General features: G+C 37.4%; 2 protein-coding genes across 4 annotated transcripts in view; both read left to right on the top strand.

The window, feature by feature from the left end:
- The window catches only part of shroom2a (shroom family member 2a), a 34,773-nt gene extending 22,953 nt beyond the window's left edge, over nt 1-11,820 (top strand). For all 3 annotated transcript variants that reach the window (XM_087785314.1, XM_087785313.1, XM_087785315.1), the window contains 6 exons: nt 567-655; nt 4,645-5,049; nt 5,921-6,430; nt 8,230-8,395; nt 9,754-10,026; nt 10,096-11,820. In XM_087785314.1, the coding sequence (XP_087641440.1) occupies nt 567-655; nt 4,645-5,049; nt 5,921-6,430; nt 8,230-8,395; nt 9,754-10,026; nt 10,096-10,368 (1,716 nt within the window). In that variant the 3' untranslated portion in view covers nt 10,369-11,820. The remainder of the gene's footprint in view (nt 1-566; nt 656-4,644; nt 5,050-5,920; nt 6,431-8,229; nt 8,396-9,753; nt 10,027-10,095) is intronic.
- A 3,850-nt stretch (nt 11,821-15,670) lies between these two features.
- Nucleotides 15,671-17,225, top strand: cldn34a (claudin 34a). The gene has a single exon (XM_087783102.1). It carries the CDS (start codon nt 15,671-15,673, stop codon nt 16,409-16,411), a length of 741 nt encoding a protein of 246 aa, XP_087639228.1. The 3' UTR covers nt 16,412-17,225.
- The last annotated feature ends 571 nt before the right edge of the window (nt 17,226-17,796 follow it).

The raw sequence follows: 17,796 nt of genomic DNA, 5'->3' as shown, positions 1-17,796 counted from the left end.
CTCTAGTGTGCATAAGTGACATGTCTCTAGAAATAGTTTTTTAAATATTAATTTTATGGCTTTAACATCATATTTTGTTATTATCATATTTCTTTATGGTTTATGTTTCAATAAGGTTTACATAAAATAAAAAAATTCAATTTTTTATTTACCTTATTATTATTTGCAAATATTCACATTGTTGATTTCTGTGTAGAAATGAAACTCCCGCTAGATGGCAACAGTCATTACATCAAATCTAAAGGAACATTGACATTACGCGAGACCCCAGCGATGACTGAGTACAAGTGGATACAGTCGACTCTTGCAGCTTTTAAAGCTGATAGTTTCGTTAAAACAAATGAAAGCAGTTACGAAAATGTCAAGAATGCGGTCAGAGTAAAGTACTCGCACAGTACTCGAATATCCTCAATATATAACAGTACCCAACTATCCTCAAACTAAAATAAAACCCTTTTCCGACTTGCTTTCTAGCTCAAATATGCTTTGAGGCACGTCTTCTTACTTTAATCAGTTATTTAAATAAAAGATTAGTTGCTTGTATTCAAGATTTGCATATTACACAGATACTTCCTGCACCGACTACAATGCCTGAGACGGAAAATAAAGAAGAAGAGGAGAATCTATCTTCAGAACCGCTCCATACTGCAGAAGGGTGAGTAAATACTTTATGATAATCTCTGCATTTGCTTCAAACCATCTAGTCTTTAGATTTCTCCTGTCTGCAAAGCCTTTTGCTGACAAATGATTATTTTTATTTCGACTTTCAGAGACATTATTGTGGTTTAGTGACGCATGAGAATCACCGTTCTTTGGTCTATCACAGGGAGGAAATGTTTTTCAAAGGTCTCTAGTTAGATGAGTTTTTATGACTCACACTGTACTGCATATTTAAATATATTATATATGATATAACAAGCATTCAGGAACGACAAAGCTCCATCATCAGTGATATATTAGAAAAGCTTATAAACTTCAACACAAGCACAGCACTTGGTTGAAGGCAATAATTACATCACCCACCTAACGGCTGATTGGTCATTACACTGCTTTTATACTACGTCTATGATATGTCAAAAGGGATCGACATCTATGATTTATTTGGCTGGGCGGCAAAGCATTATGGGAGCTCTAAGCTACTGAGTAGGTTGGGTCTTACCATGCAGTTGTTGCCCTGTTTTCTGGGTCCTATCTGCCTTTTTGCTCCCTGGTCTAGATGAATGCAAAGAACATGGTTACACAATCTCAGGTAAAATGGTGTGTGTGTCTGGGATTATTTGTTTTGTGGGCGAGTCTGTATGTGAGAGGCTCCACTTGACCGATGTGATAATTCACCTTCTTCTTGACAAACACATGATGATGATAGAATAAAAATAAAACGTTTAAGAGCAGACATGTACCTGTCCAGCTGCTTTTTTTTCTTCCTTTATTTAAATTCTTGCCTGCGATCCAGTTCCTCAAGCCCGACTGCAACCAGTTCAACATATTGACTCAACTAATGTCACTCGCACTGTGTAGACATGACTAACGTCACCACGAGGATGTGTGTCTTCAAAATGTTCTCGGGACGTGACAGCTGATGTTTGCTGTGACCTCAGCTGTGCGAGAAGAACCTCTAAAGTGACTCACCTGTGTTGTTACCTGGTCATGATGACTTCATGCACTTAAACAAGAGTCGTCATCTTAAGCGGTGAAGCTCCAAACAGTGCAGAGAATATCTGCTCGTGACTCGAGTCATTGCCTGAGTCATGAGTCGGTGAGTGTTTGCGTGGTGTTGAGGAAGTTATTGTTGTCAGAAAAGTGAGTGACGCAGGCCTCGCCCACTCAGGCTTATTGATACAGATGACAGGAGAAGAAGGAAGCATCAGGTGCTTTTTGTCTGAGTGAGGGACGGCAGCTAGTTGAGAGAGATGAGGGGGTTAAAGCACTGCTTCACGTGAGTTCACTGCTTCACTTTTCTCTGCTTCCACATTTATGCATCTGCTTTGAATAGGTTTTCAAAATGAATATTGAGATAGAAAAGTATTAAAATTGATGGTACATAATGACATTAAGTTATAAGGCGTTACATTTGAAGTAATAATGTTGTCGTTCATTACAATTTTGAGTTCATAACTCGAAAGACACGAAAGTCATTTAATGTGGCTTGCCAGGTGGTTTTCTTAAATGAGATCAATGAGTCTGAATCCGACTATGATTATGAAATGAATGGATACATTTAATGTTTGTCGAAACTTAAATTTCTCTATTTTGTTTTTTGTTAAATTGATTTTCATAATATTTTTGAAATGATTTAATTTTATCCGTTGCCATGATGAATTGACTCGCCTGAGCTTTGGGTTGTCAGGTGATTGTGTGAGCGTCGCATGATCAAGTGGCTCTGTACCTTTTTTTTTTTTCTTTTTTTTTTGTACCACTAGTATACCAACCTTTTATATTGAATTTTAAAACTACATTATTTATTTTAATTAAATTAAAAAATGTGCTTTTAAATATCAAATAGGAATAAACTCTATATAAAAACAAAATAATTTAGATTTTTTTTTAATATATTTTAATTAAATAAATTAAAAATCAACCTTTAAACATACAGTAAAGGCCAAAAGTGTGGGCACACCCTTCTCGTATGTTTTCTTTATTTTCATGACTAACCCGATTGTAGATTATCACTGAAGGCTTCAAAACTATGAATGAATACATGTGGAATTATGTACCCAACAAACCCATTTTAAACAACTGAAAACTTCTTATAGTCTAGTTTCTATTAGCCAGCTTTCTTCTAAATACTGCTTTGCTGACATTTAGCTTTTCCTTGATGAATTCAAGAGGTCTTTATCTCACATGGTTTTCACTTCACAGGTGTGTCTTGTCTGGGTTACTTTGTGGAATTTCTTGACTTTTTAATGGAGTTGGGGTCATCAGTTGTGTTGTGCAGAAGTCGGGTTGAAACACAGCCGACATTCTTATTGGGCAACTGTTAGAATTCATACTGTGACGATAACCAGGTCAGATAAATAAAGAGAAACGAGTGACCATAATTACTTTAAGAAACAAAGGTCAGTCAGACCGGAATGAACTTGGATGAGCCTTTTAAGTGTGTCCAAACTTTTGGCCTGCACTGTAAAAAATATAAAATTCAAATTATTTAAAAAGATCAGGTCACCGTTGCTGTGAGGGATGCCACCTTATATGCGATGTAGTATGCATTGCCAGTTTAAATTAGCTTTGTGAAATACATTTTAATTTAAACAAGTGAAAAATAAAATGTTCACTACTAGTACAACCATTTTTAGTCAACTACAAATATGCCAGTTTAAAGAAAGGTTAGGTGACAAATATTCTTGATGTTGATTAATGTAAAGATAATTGCAATAACAAAACAAAAAAAATGTTTAAGGAAATTAATTTAAGATGTTTTAACAATTTGCTCAACTCGACTGTATGAAAGATTTTGGCTCATTGTGTGATTGATTTTACACTCATTTAGTTTTTGTCGATGTCCATGTACATTACAATCATATATGAGGAGCAGTAAATTCCTGGTCTAAAAATCTGCTTCCTGTCATGAATAAATTCTATACTTGGAGTGACATATAATATTTAAGCTTCTTGATCCAGAATCCAATTGATTCATGGAACACGTGTAGGTATGAAAGCGGTTCTTGTTCTCAATTATTTATTCCATCTTGCTTCTTAGACCTCAATATATTTACTCCATTGTATTTGTTTTAACCTCAAATGTTCCTTACCTGCTTATTGGTTACTATGTAGCAAATTCGTCAAGAACGAGGCCTGTGTCTGCGTCTTGCATTGAAGTAGAAATATTGAATTTTGAATTTCAAACTTCACATTTTTTTAAATCAAAATGTAAGGTTTTTTTTTTAATCAAATTATTTTTGGAATACTTGAATTCACTTTAGTTCTATATTGAAAGGTTGAATTTGTTTATGGGTTTTTTTATAATTTAATTTAAATATTGTCCAAAATTAATTCATTTTTTTTATTCATAAAAACATTTTGCTCAATAAATCATTTTTAATTACCTTTTATAATATAAAATGGTAGGTATAAAGGTGCCACTATATGGAACCATTGCATTGGAATCTGCCATGATGAACCCGAATTGATGGCCTGTGCTTTTACGTCATCATGTGATCGTCTGTGTGTCGCATGATTGGCTGAAAGTTCCATAAAGTAGTTTGGTACTCTTTTCATGTTGTCTGGTGGCACATTTTGATATTGAATTTAAAAGGCTGTGAATTGAAATGTATTGAATTCAGACAATGTATTTTTTAAATTAAAATATCGATCTTTATGTGGGGGAAAAAAATTAATTCAATTAGAAAATATAAAAGAGAGAACAATTAAATTATTAGAAAATGCAAATTCAAGCTTTAAATTTAGAAATTATTAAAGTGTTTTTAATGCAATGCCTAAAAACTACATTTAGTTTCAACATTTGACAAGGTAAGTTAACATTATATGTTCTGATGGCACAGGTATACTTCCATAGTCTTGTCCCGCCGACACAGTTGTAATCATAGTGGAGAAGCAGCTCTTCCACAGCGTGTTATTTGATTGTGCTGCAGATGATAGTCTGCTGACTCTCCGTGTCATTAAAAGCTCTCCGTCCTGTTCCCTCAGGTTCTCCGACAGAGGGCCGGCCGAGAAGTCCGGACAGTTGCAGCGTTGCTCCACACCCCCTGACATCAGGGAGCCGAAGAAGTCGGCGCTGAAGAAGCCGTCCTCGTCCAGATGCTCGGAAACAAGCGAGTCCATTTCCCAGAGAGAAGTCCTCACCCGAGCCTCTCCCAGCAGTAACCCTAGCCCGGCTTTTGTCCCCGCCCACCATTCAAAGGGAGACTCCGAGCAGAGTAAAGGACTCGTGGACAAAGGACAAGAGGCAGCGCGTCAGCCGTCCTCGCCCCCGGCTCACTCCCACAGGACGCTGGTGGCTATGGAAGGACAGCGTTCCCCATCCCCTCATTTCTCCCCACAGAGGCTCAGCGACAAGCCTCCGCTGTCTCGCCAGGGCGACGACTCAAACAGGTGAGAAAACTTTTTCAACCAGTCGAGCTGCCATAGAGTGCTGAGAGGTTATAGGGATCAGTGTCATGAGAATATTGAATGATCGAATTTAACTTTTTACATCTTTTATGTAAATGTTGTCTTCTAACTACTTCATTATTTGTTTGAATAGTTTAATATAATACTCTTATATATATAAAACTTTTTTTTATTTAATTTAAAAATGTTTTCAAAATGAATGTTTTTTTACACATGGAGTTTGCTTTTATAATTTTAATTATTAAAAAGTTTTTTTTAATATAATTTTTTTTAGCTTGTAGATTAATATATAAACATGCAGGTGATCATGTGACTGGCTGGTGATTGGCTGTAATTGTAATAGCTTGGTACTCTTTTGGTATTGTCTGGTGGCTCTATTACTTTATTTAAAAAATTAAAAATGCTTTTTGCTTTATTGGATTTAGAATATAAAACAAAATCAACCTTTCAACAAATGAATGAAAAACAAACAATAAAAAAAATATTTAATGAAAACCTTTGATAACCGCATTTTTGAGTAAAGAAAAAAAAGGTTTATAAAAACAAGTTTGAAGAAAAACGTTTCAATGGGAAGGTAGAAGTTTAAACTTTTTTAATTAGTTCAATGTTTTCATGGCACTGATATACTTCCATGAATCATTGTAAATCTGTAGTTTGTCTTCCTCCTCTCGTTTGATTCATCTGTACAGTAAGATTGTTGCAGAAGCTGTGGGTGGAATCCAGATGTCTTCAGTATTCCGCTCACTGGGCATGGAAATATTCCCTGTTGCCATGCAAAACACGCTGAAAATCAACAGGAGATGGAATTCTTGTCCCTTCACCAGAACTCTCATTTGTCTCTGTCATATTCCAGGATGGAACATTTGATGGAAAACAGCACGGTGAAGAAAATCCCGATCCGGATCGTGCACGCAGAAGAAACCACAGAGAAGGAGAACTGCCCGTTCCTGGCGTGCGAAGGCCAGGACGCCACTGCAGCCGAGGGCCCGGACACCACCAGGATCGGGAGTTTGGGAGCGTCAGGGCAGGAGTCGCCTTTCTGCGCCTTCACCCGGCAGAAAGAGGAGCAGCCAGACCAGAAGTCCCACAGAGACATGTACATGAGCACGGTGGGAGAGTCCACGGGCGAGTCCACCCAGGACACGAATGGATCATTGGTGGAGGACCAGAAGAGGGAGGAGCTCGCCAGAGACATCATGGGGAAGGACAAGTCACTCGCAGACATCCTGGATCAGAGGAGGATGAAGACCACCATGGACTTGATGGAGGGGATCTTCCCTCAGGGGGAGCAGCTGCTGGAGGAGGCTCATCATCGGAGGAAGGTTCCATCTAAGAATCCAGGATCCAGGCCAGCAGAGGAAAGGTCAGTCTCTGCCAAGGAGCTCATTTCAGATGACTTTATTCATAAAAAAACATCCAGAATTGCTTGTGCTCAGCATGTTAGCTTAGCGGCAATGTTACCATTGAACCTTTAGCGACACATTTTTTAACCACAGAACCAGAAACGTTGATTTTAGAGATTCGATTTTACGCCATGTTTAGTTTTCTGTTTTTTGTTACTCCTGAACATAGTTTATGGGCTTGTGTTTGTATGTTTTTGTGATAGATGCCTGTGTTTCTTTATGGATTTGTGTCTATGTTAGACACTCACAAGAACAAAAACACACTCTCGCATACACACAAACTTTTTGGGTGTTTTTTTGTTGTTTTTTTGCAAGTTTGGACCTTTGTGTGTATGTCTTTGAGTGAGTGTGTATTTTTTTTTCTTTTTTAACTCAATATATCTTCACATATCTATTGTAATACACATCTTATAGCCAATACACAGCCCTACTGTGTTTCTCTTACTGTGCTCTTGTGTATGTCCGTGCTGGTCTATTTTTTTTGAGTGTGTGTCCAGCAGCAGCAGTAAACTGCAGGATTTGTTTGTCAAAAAATGTTTGATTTGTTTTTAACAAACATGCAAACAAGCTAACTACAGCAATAAAAAGTGCGATACATATAGAGGGATACCTGGAAATGACGGCTGTGTATTGGCAAGAATCTGGTGATTAGGATGCGTATCACGATACATGTGTGACGATGCGTTATATTGCAGTACTGTAGTCACAACAATATATTGTTTCATTAAAGAAACGCTTTAACTGGCTTTTACAGAAAATAAATGAGCAATTACTTTCTCTGATCAAATGTGAAAGTGCTTCTCAAAATATTAATAAAAATGTAAACTTATATTAACAATGAAGTGCCTCAACAGTCTCAAAAAACCGGGAGCAACATTCAATATCTGTCAGTGTTGAATTTTTTGGCTTTTCACTTTGTTAAAAAGCCAAAATGAGTCCAAACATCAGCTGCTGGAACCTGATGTATCCTTTCTTTTTCACTAATTTCAGCCATTTCGCCAGTTTTGTTGTTACTTTGTTACGGAGGAAATGATGAATGATGCCAACTAGTGGACAGAGGTTCATTTGCACCTCTCAAATGAATAAATTATATAAAATACTTTAGTGTTAATTGTAAATAAAACATCAGGTTATTGTCTTTTATACACACACTACTGAAATATAAACCATAAAATAACCTTAAATTATAATAAAATGTTATTTCAAAGGTAACATTTTTTTTTTTCTAATAGCGATACAGTGTGGTTGAAAATCGACACAGTATCTGGAATAGAAATATCACGATATGTCTTTCTATCAATATTTTTTTACACCCCTGTAGTTTCACTTTTCCTGACATTGATGACAACTTTCTAACCTTTTTCCTACCTAAATAGGTAATTAATTTAATTTAATTATTAATTTAATAATTTTAAATCTTCTTCCACTGATGTTAATTAAAGCACTTTGTGACCCTAAAAGGCGCTTTACAAATAACTCTTACTTAATTACTTACTTTGGACAGAAGACAGAAGAGACGGACAACATGTCCTCTAGGCAGTGGTGCCCAACTATTTACATAATTGATTTTCTATTGATTGATACTTTCTGAAAAGTGTTTTTTATTTTGGAAAAGCAATGGTCAAGACACGAACCAAGTCGAGACACTTCACTTTAAAAAATAAAGCAGTTAACTAGTGAAGATGAGTGAAGTGTTGTGATACCCTACTTCACACATTTCTCCAGCAGCTAAGTTTTGACACCCGTGTATGTTTTTCAGGGGAAAAGAGGAAAACACGGCGGCCGCCGTCACCATGGTGACCAGCTCCACCTACTACAGCACGTCGGCTCCTAAAGCTGAGCTGCTGATCAAGATGAAGGACATGCAGGAGCAGATCCAAGAAGACTCTGAGGAGGAGCTGGACAACAACCTCGCCGACAAGAAGGTACTTGAGCAAAAAATGTTGGTCAGACCTTAAACACAACAACACTACTCTCTCTGTGTTTGATGGATCTACTGACTCCTTCAAGAAACATCTTAAGACTTTCTTATAAGTGCAAACTTTTCCTTGATTTTCTGGCATACCTGAAAAACTCTGTGTTATCTTGATCTTTTTAGTATATATGAGTATTTTTTTCGATTGTTTAAGAAAAGCACTATATAAATATAAATTACTTACTTACTATTTACTGTTTTAACAATTTGACAAATACATGAAAGTGTCTTTGCTTCACCTTTTTTTATGTTTACTTTGTAAACAGTTGTTTGATGTAAGCCGTCAGTGAACTTTTATGTCTGGTTCTGTTTTAGTTTTTCTCAGTGTGGTTGTAGTGTGTGTTTGTGCGAGTGCGAAAGATGATAAAAAAGTAACTTTTGCACACCTTGATGTTACATGACTCATCTTCAGGTGTGTCACGAGGCAACACAAACACATTTCCTCACTCTGCATTTCTAACAAAATAAAACATTAAATCATTCACGGCGTCCTGCTGCGACAACTTATCAAAGAACACAACCATCTTGAAACTGTGTGTGTCAACTGCTTGTGTGCCTGTCTGTTTTTCTCTGCGAGTGTTTTTGTTCGTGCTTTTGTGTGTTAATGTATGTGCATTTGTTCAATTTTTTTGAGTTTATGTTTATGTTCATCATTCTTTAATTATGTGCATGTATTTGTGGGTATGCGTTTGTGCGTAGTAATGTGCATGTTTGTGCGTTTGTTTCTTTTTGAGAATGTGTTGTGTATTTATGTGCCTTTGTTCTGGTCTATGTGTGTGTTTCTTGTGTGTTTGAGTTTGTCCTTTATCAAATGTCTTTGTGCATAATCGTTTGTTTGTTTATGCATGCATGTGTGTGTGTGTGTCTGTTTGTGCTTTATAGAGTGTGTTTGTCTGTATGTCTGTTTCTGAGTGTGTTAATTTGCGCGTGCTTGTGAGTGTAGTTTTGTGTTTATACGTGTGTATATGCTTGTGTTTGTATGTGCACATTTGTGGGAGTGTGTTTGTTTGTGTGTGTGTGTGTGTTCGTCAACCGAATGTTTTAAAAATGATCATGTAGACGACTGAACTCTCAGTGAAGGTTTTATTGGGAAGGTCAAAGGTCAACTCCATCAGGTCAAATTTATACTATATTTAATCCTTTCATTCATTATAAGACTCTTCTCTCCTCCTTCTCTCTCTTTACACTTGTCCAGGTTATATGGTTTCAAATGTATGGATTAATTAAAAGAAATATATAGGTATCATGATATTGTCCTGCAAGGGTCTGCACTTAAATCTGAGTGTGTGTGTGTGTGTGTCACTGCAGCAGGAGTTGATTGACAGCCTGAGCAGGAAGCTGACGGTGCTGCGGGAGGCCCGCGAGAGTCTCCAGGAGGACATCCTGGACAACAACGCTCTGGGAGACGAGGTGGAAGCTCGAGTCCAGCAGGTCTGCAGACCCAACGAGCTGGACAAGTTCCGGATGTTTGTGGGGGATCTGGACAAGGTGGTGAGTCTGCTGCTGTCTCTGTCGGGACGTCTCGCCCGGGTGGAGAACGCCCTAAACAGCCTGGAGGACGAGGCCACGCCGGAGGAGCGGGTGAGTCAACGTTTGCTCAAGGATGGTCTGAGAGAAGTCTAACATTTGAAGATGTTTTTTTTTTCTCAGAGGACGCTGGTGGAGAAGAGGAAGCTGCTCATCCGGCAGCACGAGGATGCCAAGGAGCTTAAGGAGAACCTGGACCGTCGTGAGCGCCTGGTCTACGACATCCTGGCCAGCCACCTGCAGGAGGACCTCCTGGCCGACTACGAGCACTTCGTCAAGATGAAGTCGGCGCTCATTATCGAGCAGAGGAAGCTGGAGGACAAGATCAAACTGGGTGATGAGCAGCTCAAGTGTCTGATGGACAGCCTGCCCCTGGAGCAGAGACTGTCTCTGTGAGGACCAGCAGAGGGCGACAAACTCTGACTCTAAAGAGGGATCACCACTGAAACTTTGGTTTTCAAGATTTTTTTTTAGTAATTTATTGTAGCCGTTTGAATCAGGATGGGACAGTATTTTATCTGAAGCTGCCGTGCTACCTATAAGGAACTATTTATCCTGTTTGATTCTCCATCCTGGAATTCTTTTTAAATTTCACCAGGAGCAGGAACCGAATGAGCGAGTGTTCTACGGAAGTATATCAGTGCCGTCAGAATATTCAATGAATTTAACATTTCAAATCTTGAAGATTAACATTATTTTTTATTGAAATGCTGTTGTTTTCAAGGATTTCATTTTATTTTTAATAATTGAATTCAATAATTTTCATTTTAAGGTTGAATTTTTTTATGACATTTTTACACATAGTTTGATATTATAATTGCAAAAATACATTTTATAAATTCAATATTTTATCATTCATAGCCTTTTAAGTTCAATATAAAACAGTTTTTCTTTTACTTGAAAACATACTATTTAATTAGGAAGAAATACAATAGCATTTTGTCACATTGTTCCATTTCTTTTCAAAGCTTAAATAACGTTTCCTATTTTCTTCTCTGATTTTCTTTACCGTTTTATTGCTGTAGGTATACAGAATTTTTTTTTTAAATTGTGACTCCATCAAGCGCATAAACTATTATTCATTAAGGTCAGATGAAGACAGAGTTAGTGCATTTTTCTTGCTTGTGTAATAATGCCGCCATTTTTATATTGAATTTAAAAGGCTACGAATAAAAAATATGGAATGCATAATAATTGGAATTAGAATATCAAACTGTGTAAAACAAATACACTCAAACTTTAATTTAAAGAAATGATTGAATTCAATGATATAATTATAATTCAAAGCTTAAATTGCAATGAAATAAATCAATGTTTCCACATCGGAGCCATTAAACATTGTTACGGCACTGATATACTTTTCGTAGACTTGCAGCAGCGTCGCCTCTTCATGCTCCTCCTGCAACAAGTCGCTGATGAAGGATGACGAGGATGAAGGTGAAGCACGTCGGCCATTTTTCAAGAGCACTTGTTTCGACGTCACTGACCAGAAGCACTTCAGGCTCTTGTTTTTGGCTCAGATCCACGTTTGAAGTGCCTGAAAGTCCCAACAACTTTCCTTCAGTTTCACTGGTTTGTTACGTTTACCCTGTTTTTTTTTTTAGAAATGTTTATCAACAACAATGTGTCATTTCAACACAAAACAAGATCTGCTTGATTTCAGCTGAATCAGATTATTCCTGCTCATTTCAACTCGTCAAAGATTCATGAACACGGCGTTAGTGTTGGGATTGTTGTTTTTCTCTTACTTTGTTACTGTAACACATGCTACACACAGACAACACAACATCAGCCGACTCTCTTGCTCTGCTTCTTTGTATCAAAATAAAAAGAGAGTCTTATCACAGACTGTGTGTGTCTTTGTGCATTTTTGTGTGGCTGTGTGTGTCTGTGTGCATTTACTGTATGTCTGTGAATGTGTGTTCATGTACATGTGTTTGTGAGTGTGTGTTCATGTACATGTGTTTGTGAGTGTGTGTCTTTGTGCATTTGTCTTTGTATATGTGTGTTTATGTAAATGTGTTTGTGAGTGTGTGTCTGTGCATTTTTGTGTGAATGTGTGCATTTGTGTCTGATTTTGTGTATATGTGTGTTTATGTACATGTGTTTGTGATTGTGTGTCTTTGTGAATTTCTTTGTGTATGTCTGTTAATGTACATGTGTTTGTGTGTGTCTTTGTGCATTTGTAAGCAAGTCATTTTTATTTGTATAGCGCTTGTGTGTATGTGTTTGTGTTGGATATAGTGAGTTTGTGATTGTGTATGTTTTTGTTAGTGTGTGTACTTTGAGGATGGACTGTATGTTTTTGTCAGTGAGTGTTTTTTCTTAAGTTTGTGTGTGTGAGTCGGTTTGTGTAGATTTTTGTGCAAGTGTGTGTATGTGTTTGACGTGTGATCGATATCCCAGCAGCTGCTGTCAATCATTAACGCCCGTCACACCCTCAGGTAGGTCCTGCAAGTTGTTGTTATACCTTTGTGTTCTTGATCGACGGGTGTAGAGACGGAAGCTCATTTGGCAGCGATTTCAGGAGAGGTTCAGGGTTCAAAGCTCAAAGGAAGAGAAGGTAACATTAGTATTGTTTTATTTCCTCACCTGGATGTCTTCAGCTGGACAATGATTAACTATTGCGCTGCTTCTTAGTGCAGTCCAACCTTTCAACGTCATATTGTAACTGAGGATCCCACGGATACACCTGCGAAGGTAATTCATCGTCTACTCTGGTCTTAAAGTTTTCATGACATTTTATTTATTCAGTTGTTGTCGTGTGTGTTTTTTTGTTGGTTGTGTATGTGTGTGTTTGTAAGGTTTGTTTTATGTTTGTTTGTATAAGAGTCTGCATTTCTCTTTTTTTTGTTAATTTCTGTGTGTGAGTGTCAATCAAATGTCCAAACGTATGAAAGTTCCTTTTTTTACACTTGTCAGTTTGAATGAGGAAGAAGAAGAAGCTCAACTGGATATTAATAAATGCTTCCTTAACAACCCACTTCAAGGTAAAGTTACTTTTTTAATATGTTTATTTGAACATCTGAAGGGACAGAAATGCTGTTTAATAATGTAATAATAATTGATAATGATGGATTTGTTTGAATAAATGAATATATAGATTCCAGAATCAAAGTTTGCTTAATGCAGATGTGTTCATTTAAAAATAAAAAAATAAAAACGATAATCAAAAATATGTCTTTTTAAAAGGCGATTATTAAATATTAATATTGAATAAATAATTCAAATGTATTATTTTCATCTCTGGTATGAATCCCTTTGGATTAAATCATTTTATCGTGACGAGGTTAATAATTCTTTGATGGTGAAGTGAAGCGCAGTGACTGCAGCTCGCTCTGTTATCATTAGCAAAGCTAGCAAGTGAAGCATTCTCTTAAAAATGTCCTTTTAGATTGAAGTTGACATTTTTTTTAACGTTTCAAAATCTGTTGCAGGGTGTGGCGATTGCATATTTATCATTTATTTATGATTTTGTTGAACAAAAATATATGTTTTATTCAACAGAAATATACGAAAATGTTGACACGTTTTATATCGTCTCCCAATTGAAATTTTCTTGCTGTTAGCATCAATGAAAGATTTAACGTATTATTGCTCTAGTGAAGGGAAGTATCTGTCATACAAGATTAGTTTTTACTCAAATATATCATTTAAATTTTAATTGAAACCATAAAATGGTCCATTACATAAAAATATGTGTGTACCTACTTACCATCAGAACAAAGAACCACATGATCAAGAATGAAAACATGAAAAACATTTTTTTTTTTTATGTGGACAGTGAAGTATATTATAGATTCTGTTAAAATGCCTATGTATGTATGTATCCGATGAATAATTTCCTTTTTTACTTTGTTTTTTTTTATTTGTTTTCGTTCATTCCTTCATTTTCCGCCGCCTATTCCCTAATCTATGCTTTATTGAATATTGTTTTGATTGTTTAAGTGCTTTGTGACCCTGGTCTGGAAAAGTGCTATACAAATAAAAATTACTTACTTACTTACTTATGGGGATCGCAGGAGCCTTTTCCAGATTCTAGATTGTTCTATGAGTCATGGGACACCGAGGACGTTACGCCAGTCTGTCACAGAGCACACAAAAACATACAACCATTCACGCACACACTCATAGCTATGGATAATTTCCCCAAGTCAACCTCTGTATGTTTTTGGACCATTTGGAAATAGCAAAATGAACCAGAACAAACTGTGGAGGTACTTTGTGATTTAATTTAAATACAATTTAGGTAAATAAATAGATAGATAAAACTTTATTGATCCCTCTGGAGGTCTTCTTTCGGGAAATTGTTTTTCCAGCACACAGCAACACAGACGATATATTAATGAATCAAGAACAAGAGCAACATTTCTTTAAAAAGAATCATTTAAAATGTATATTTTGTTACATTTTCGACAGCTCATGAAATGGACAAGACACTGAAGCAGTAAAATGACGTTATCGAGACGAACGTAATAAAAAAAAAAAAAGGAAATGAACAAAAAGGAAACTTTAGCGTTATTTAGCAATTAGCTTCACTACTTAGACTGAGATTTCATTTTCAACATATTTACATATTTTTTAGTTACATATTTTTACACTCAATTTACATTATACATGTATTTACAATAACCTATCATAATAATAATCATGTGTCTCACTGTGGCGACGAGCAGTAAAGGTGAAGGTGTTCTGTATACAAAGTTCACGTTTGTGTACAACACTCAAGTTCACAGTGAGTTCACAGTGAGTTCAGCCGAACCCGTATGATGTTCTCTGACATGATTTACATGTCAAACTCATGATGATTGTCTCGAAAATTAGATTTACTTAACTTTAATTTGTTGCCACTGGGGGGGGGGGCAGTTTCTCAGGGCTTGAATACAAGATGGACATCACAGACAGGCCATGACAATAGTCAACACCAATTAGTGACTGTCATAAACATACGTTTCTGCCTGTAACTCTTAAAAGACACATATTACCTTGAAAATAACCACAAGAAGTCAACATGAGGGTGAGTAAAAATAGGTGGTAAATTGTGTAAATTGGGTGAACTATAACTTTAAGGTTATCTATGAAAGCATCCATTTGGCTTTAATGTCTGCTAACTCTGAAAATAAATCTTCCATGTGTCCGAGTGAGTCCATTATGACACTTTTATTTTGACCTCTGTAGATCTACAGATCTTCCATGAGCTAACCTCTGCCTTCTAGTACCACAATCTTCTTTCTGTTCTGAGTTTTTTCCGCACTGGTTGCACTGCAGTCTTCATTGAACCTTGTGAATACATTCTTTCCCACAACCGAGACCATCAGTGAAATGTTGTTAACCGTGCTATTGCATATCAGAAGGTATAATAAGGTACTTTAACCGAGTCCAGACCTAGCAGGGGCGATCCTGACTTGACCATGTAAAAAAGAAGCATTCAGTTCAGTGGTTTGACTTGGTAAAGAAGCCTCTACTTGACATTGGTTCTCTTCTGCATGTTTCTAACTCACTCGTGGTGCTACAGATCCCTTGGCTGGCCTCACTCCTCCTTTCCCACAAAATCGTGCACTTTTTGCAAAATAGTTTGTCCCTTTGCGTGAGTTTGACACCCCTGACGTAACCTCTCTCACTTGTTCTAGTGTTGAGTTCTGGGCGGGTGTGATGGACGTCTATGGACCAGCGTGGCTGTACGATCACTAGCTCTGGCATGATGCTCTATCTGGCCCGCAGCGCCCACTGGCAGTTCCTGGGCTGGGTTCTGGGGTGCGTGGCCTGGATCCTCACCCTGGTTACCGCAGGGTTCAATGAGTGGCGCCTCTGGTACGTTCCCGACGACCCCGTCATCACCTCGGGCGTGGCCTGGGTGGGCATCTGGAGGACGTGCTTCTACAGCCAGGTCCTCCCGGTTATTGAGAACTGCTGGACCCTCAACTTGTGGGACGAGTTTCTGCCGGCGGAGATCCCGGCGGCTCAGGTGCTGATGATGCTGTCGGTCATTTGCGGACTTGCTGGGAACATCACCGGATTGTTGGCCATGAGGTTGGCCTACTTCTCCCTGCAGGACCGGAGGAACCTCAGATGGGTGTTTGTGCTGGCGGGCAGCTTGTACCTTCTGACAGGGACCACCACTCTGGTGCCAGTGGTGTTGAACATGAACTCTGTGCTGAAGAACCGAACCATAGACTTTCCCCCAGAGTTCCATTTGCCTGAATCCCCTGCTGACCAGCAGGTGGGCTCAGCCATCGCAGTGGGTCTCGTGGCCGCGATCTTGATGCTCTTCTGTGGCCTGACTTTCCTCTGCTACAAGTACGTCTGGGTGGACCTGAGCTATGAGACACAACAATGCCAACGTACCAAAGGCCCACAGGGACTAGACAATCCAGCTTTTTTCATGGAAGACGCCAAACAGTGGAATCCTAAAAGCATCGAAGCATCAAACAAGTTCTGATTCAACCACAGAAAATTAAATATAAATTTGATAAAGAGATGGATATACAAGTATCCATGCCATGAACATATCGAAGTTTGAAATTACAAATTTCCATCTAAAAAAAAAGTAAGTGTTGAATGTCAATAATGGAAAAAAATCAACTTTTCTGAAAAAAGTCAACATTTAAAATGTCAAATTCCACCTTTCAATATTTTGACAGGACTAATATCCTTCCATAAATGGACATTCCATTTTCTAGTGTCTAGATTAAGAGAATAATCTCTAGACATGTGAGTTCCTGATGAATCACTGGTCTTACTGGAATGAAAGTCATTATGGCAAAAGTCAGCTTTGATTTGTCTCGCATGTTGAGGAAGATAAGGAAACAATATAATGTAAGACTTTTCTGTAGTAAAGGTGAGTATTTTATTACCTTCCAATCAAAGTGTTTGCAATTACTCAGCAGTTACTTTGTCCAGAACATTTAAATACACAAGCCGGGTACAAAATAAATACACTTCATTGTTCTTTTTGCTCCAAAAGTGAACCTATTTTCCTTCTCTGGGCAATAGATACACAGCTCTATGTACAAACTCCTCAACAAGCAAACATGTTTATTTATTTAAAATAAGTTTATTTAAAAACTTTATGTCCAAAATTAATCTTTTTAAGTGAAGTTTCTCTTGACTGTATGGTCTATCTGATATAATCGTGTTTAGGGAGACGGCGTATGTTTAAAATGCATTTGAAATAAATGAGTCTGAGCTAGAAAGCAACAACAATCTGTTGTGTGAGTTGTGTGAACTTTTAAACGGTGTGTGTTTCTCCAGAGATGAGGGAAATTGTGTGATGCTTCTTGGCGAGATAGAGGTCAAACAAAGTCGAAGTCATCTGGCAAGTTCAATTAGAAAAATAAATAATTAAACCAAACACACATTTTTTCGTACTCACTTGTAAATAGAAAAAAATGTCAAGAATAAATGTTTTTGTTGTAACAGATATACAGTTGATCTGTTTGTTTTTTTTAAACAAAAGCACAAAAGCAAAATACAGCTTTAGTTAAAAGAAAAGTTTTTACTGTAGTTTCAGATTCTAACTTTCTTACTAACTTGCCAAACAGTTATGTTAGTTTCTTCCTAGTTGTTGCAACATATTATGACCTACACTATTGACTGGACATAGCGGTGGAGCTAACAATGTTATCTGTATAAGCGTATGGTCACTGTTTAGTTAACATTGTCATGCTCACAAACACGCGCAAACACACACGCACGCACGCACACACACACGCACACATGCAGCTTTTAAGTGACACAAATCAATTTGATAGTTATATGTAAGCAATGTTCAGTTGTCTGGTTTCCTAGATACACTAATGCTATATAGCTTTGTCTTTGGCCTTT

Source organism: Callionymus lyra, chromosome 2 (genome assembly GCF_982586985.1).
Source record: "Callionymus lyra chromosome 2, fCalLyr1.hap1.1, whole genome shotgun sequence".
Lineage (NCBI taxonomy): Eukaryota > Metazoa > Chordata > Actinopteri > Syngnathiformes > Callionymidae > Callionymus > Callionymus lyra.
The sequence above is the reverse complement of the archived record's forward strand: the minus strand, read 5'-3'. Positions and strand labels throughout refer to the sequence as shown.

Coding starts and splice junctions, on each gene's coding strand:
- cldn34a (XM_087783102.1), top strand. CDS start 15,671: ATGATGCTCTATCTGGCCCGCAGCGCCCACTGGCAGTTCCTGGGCTGG.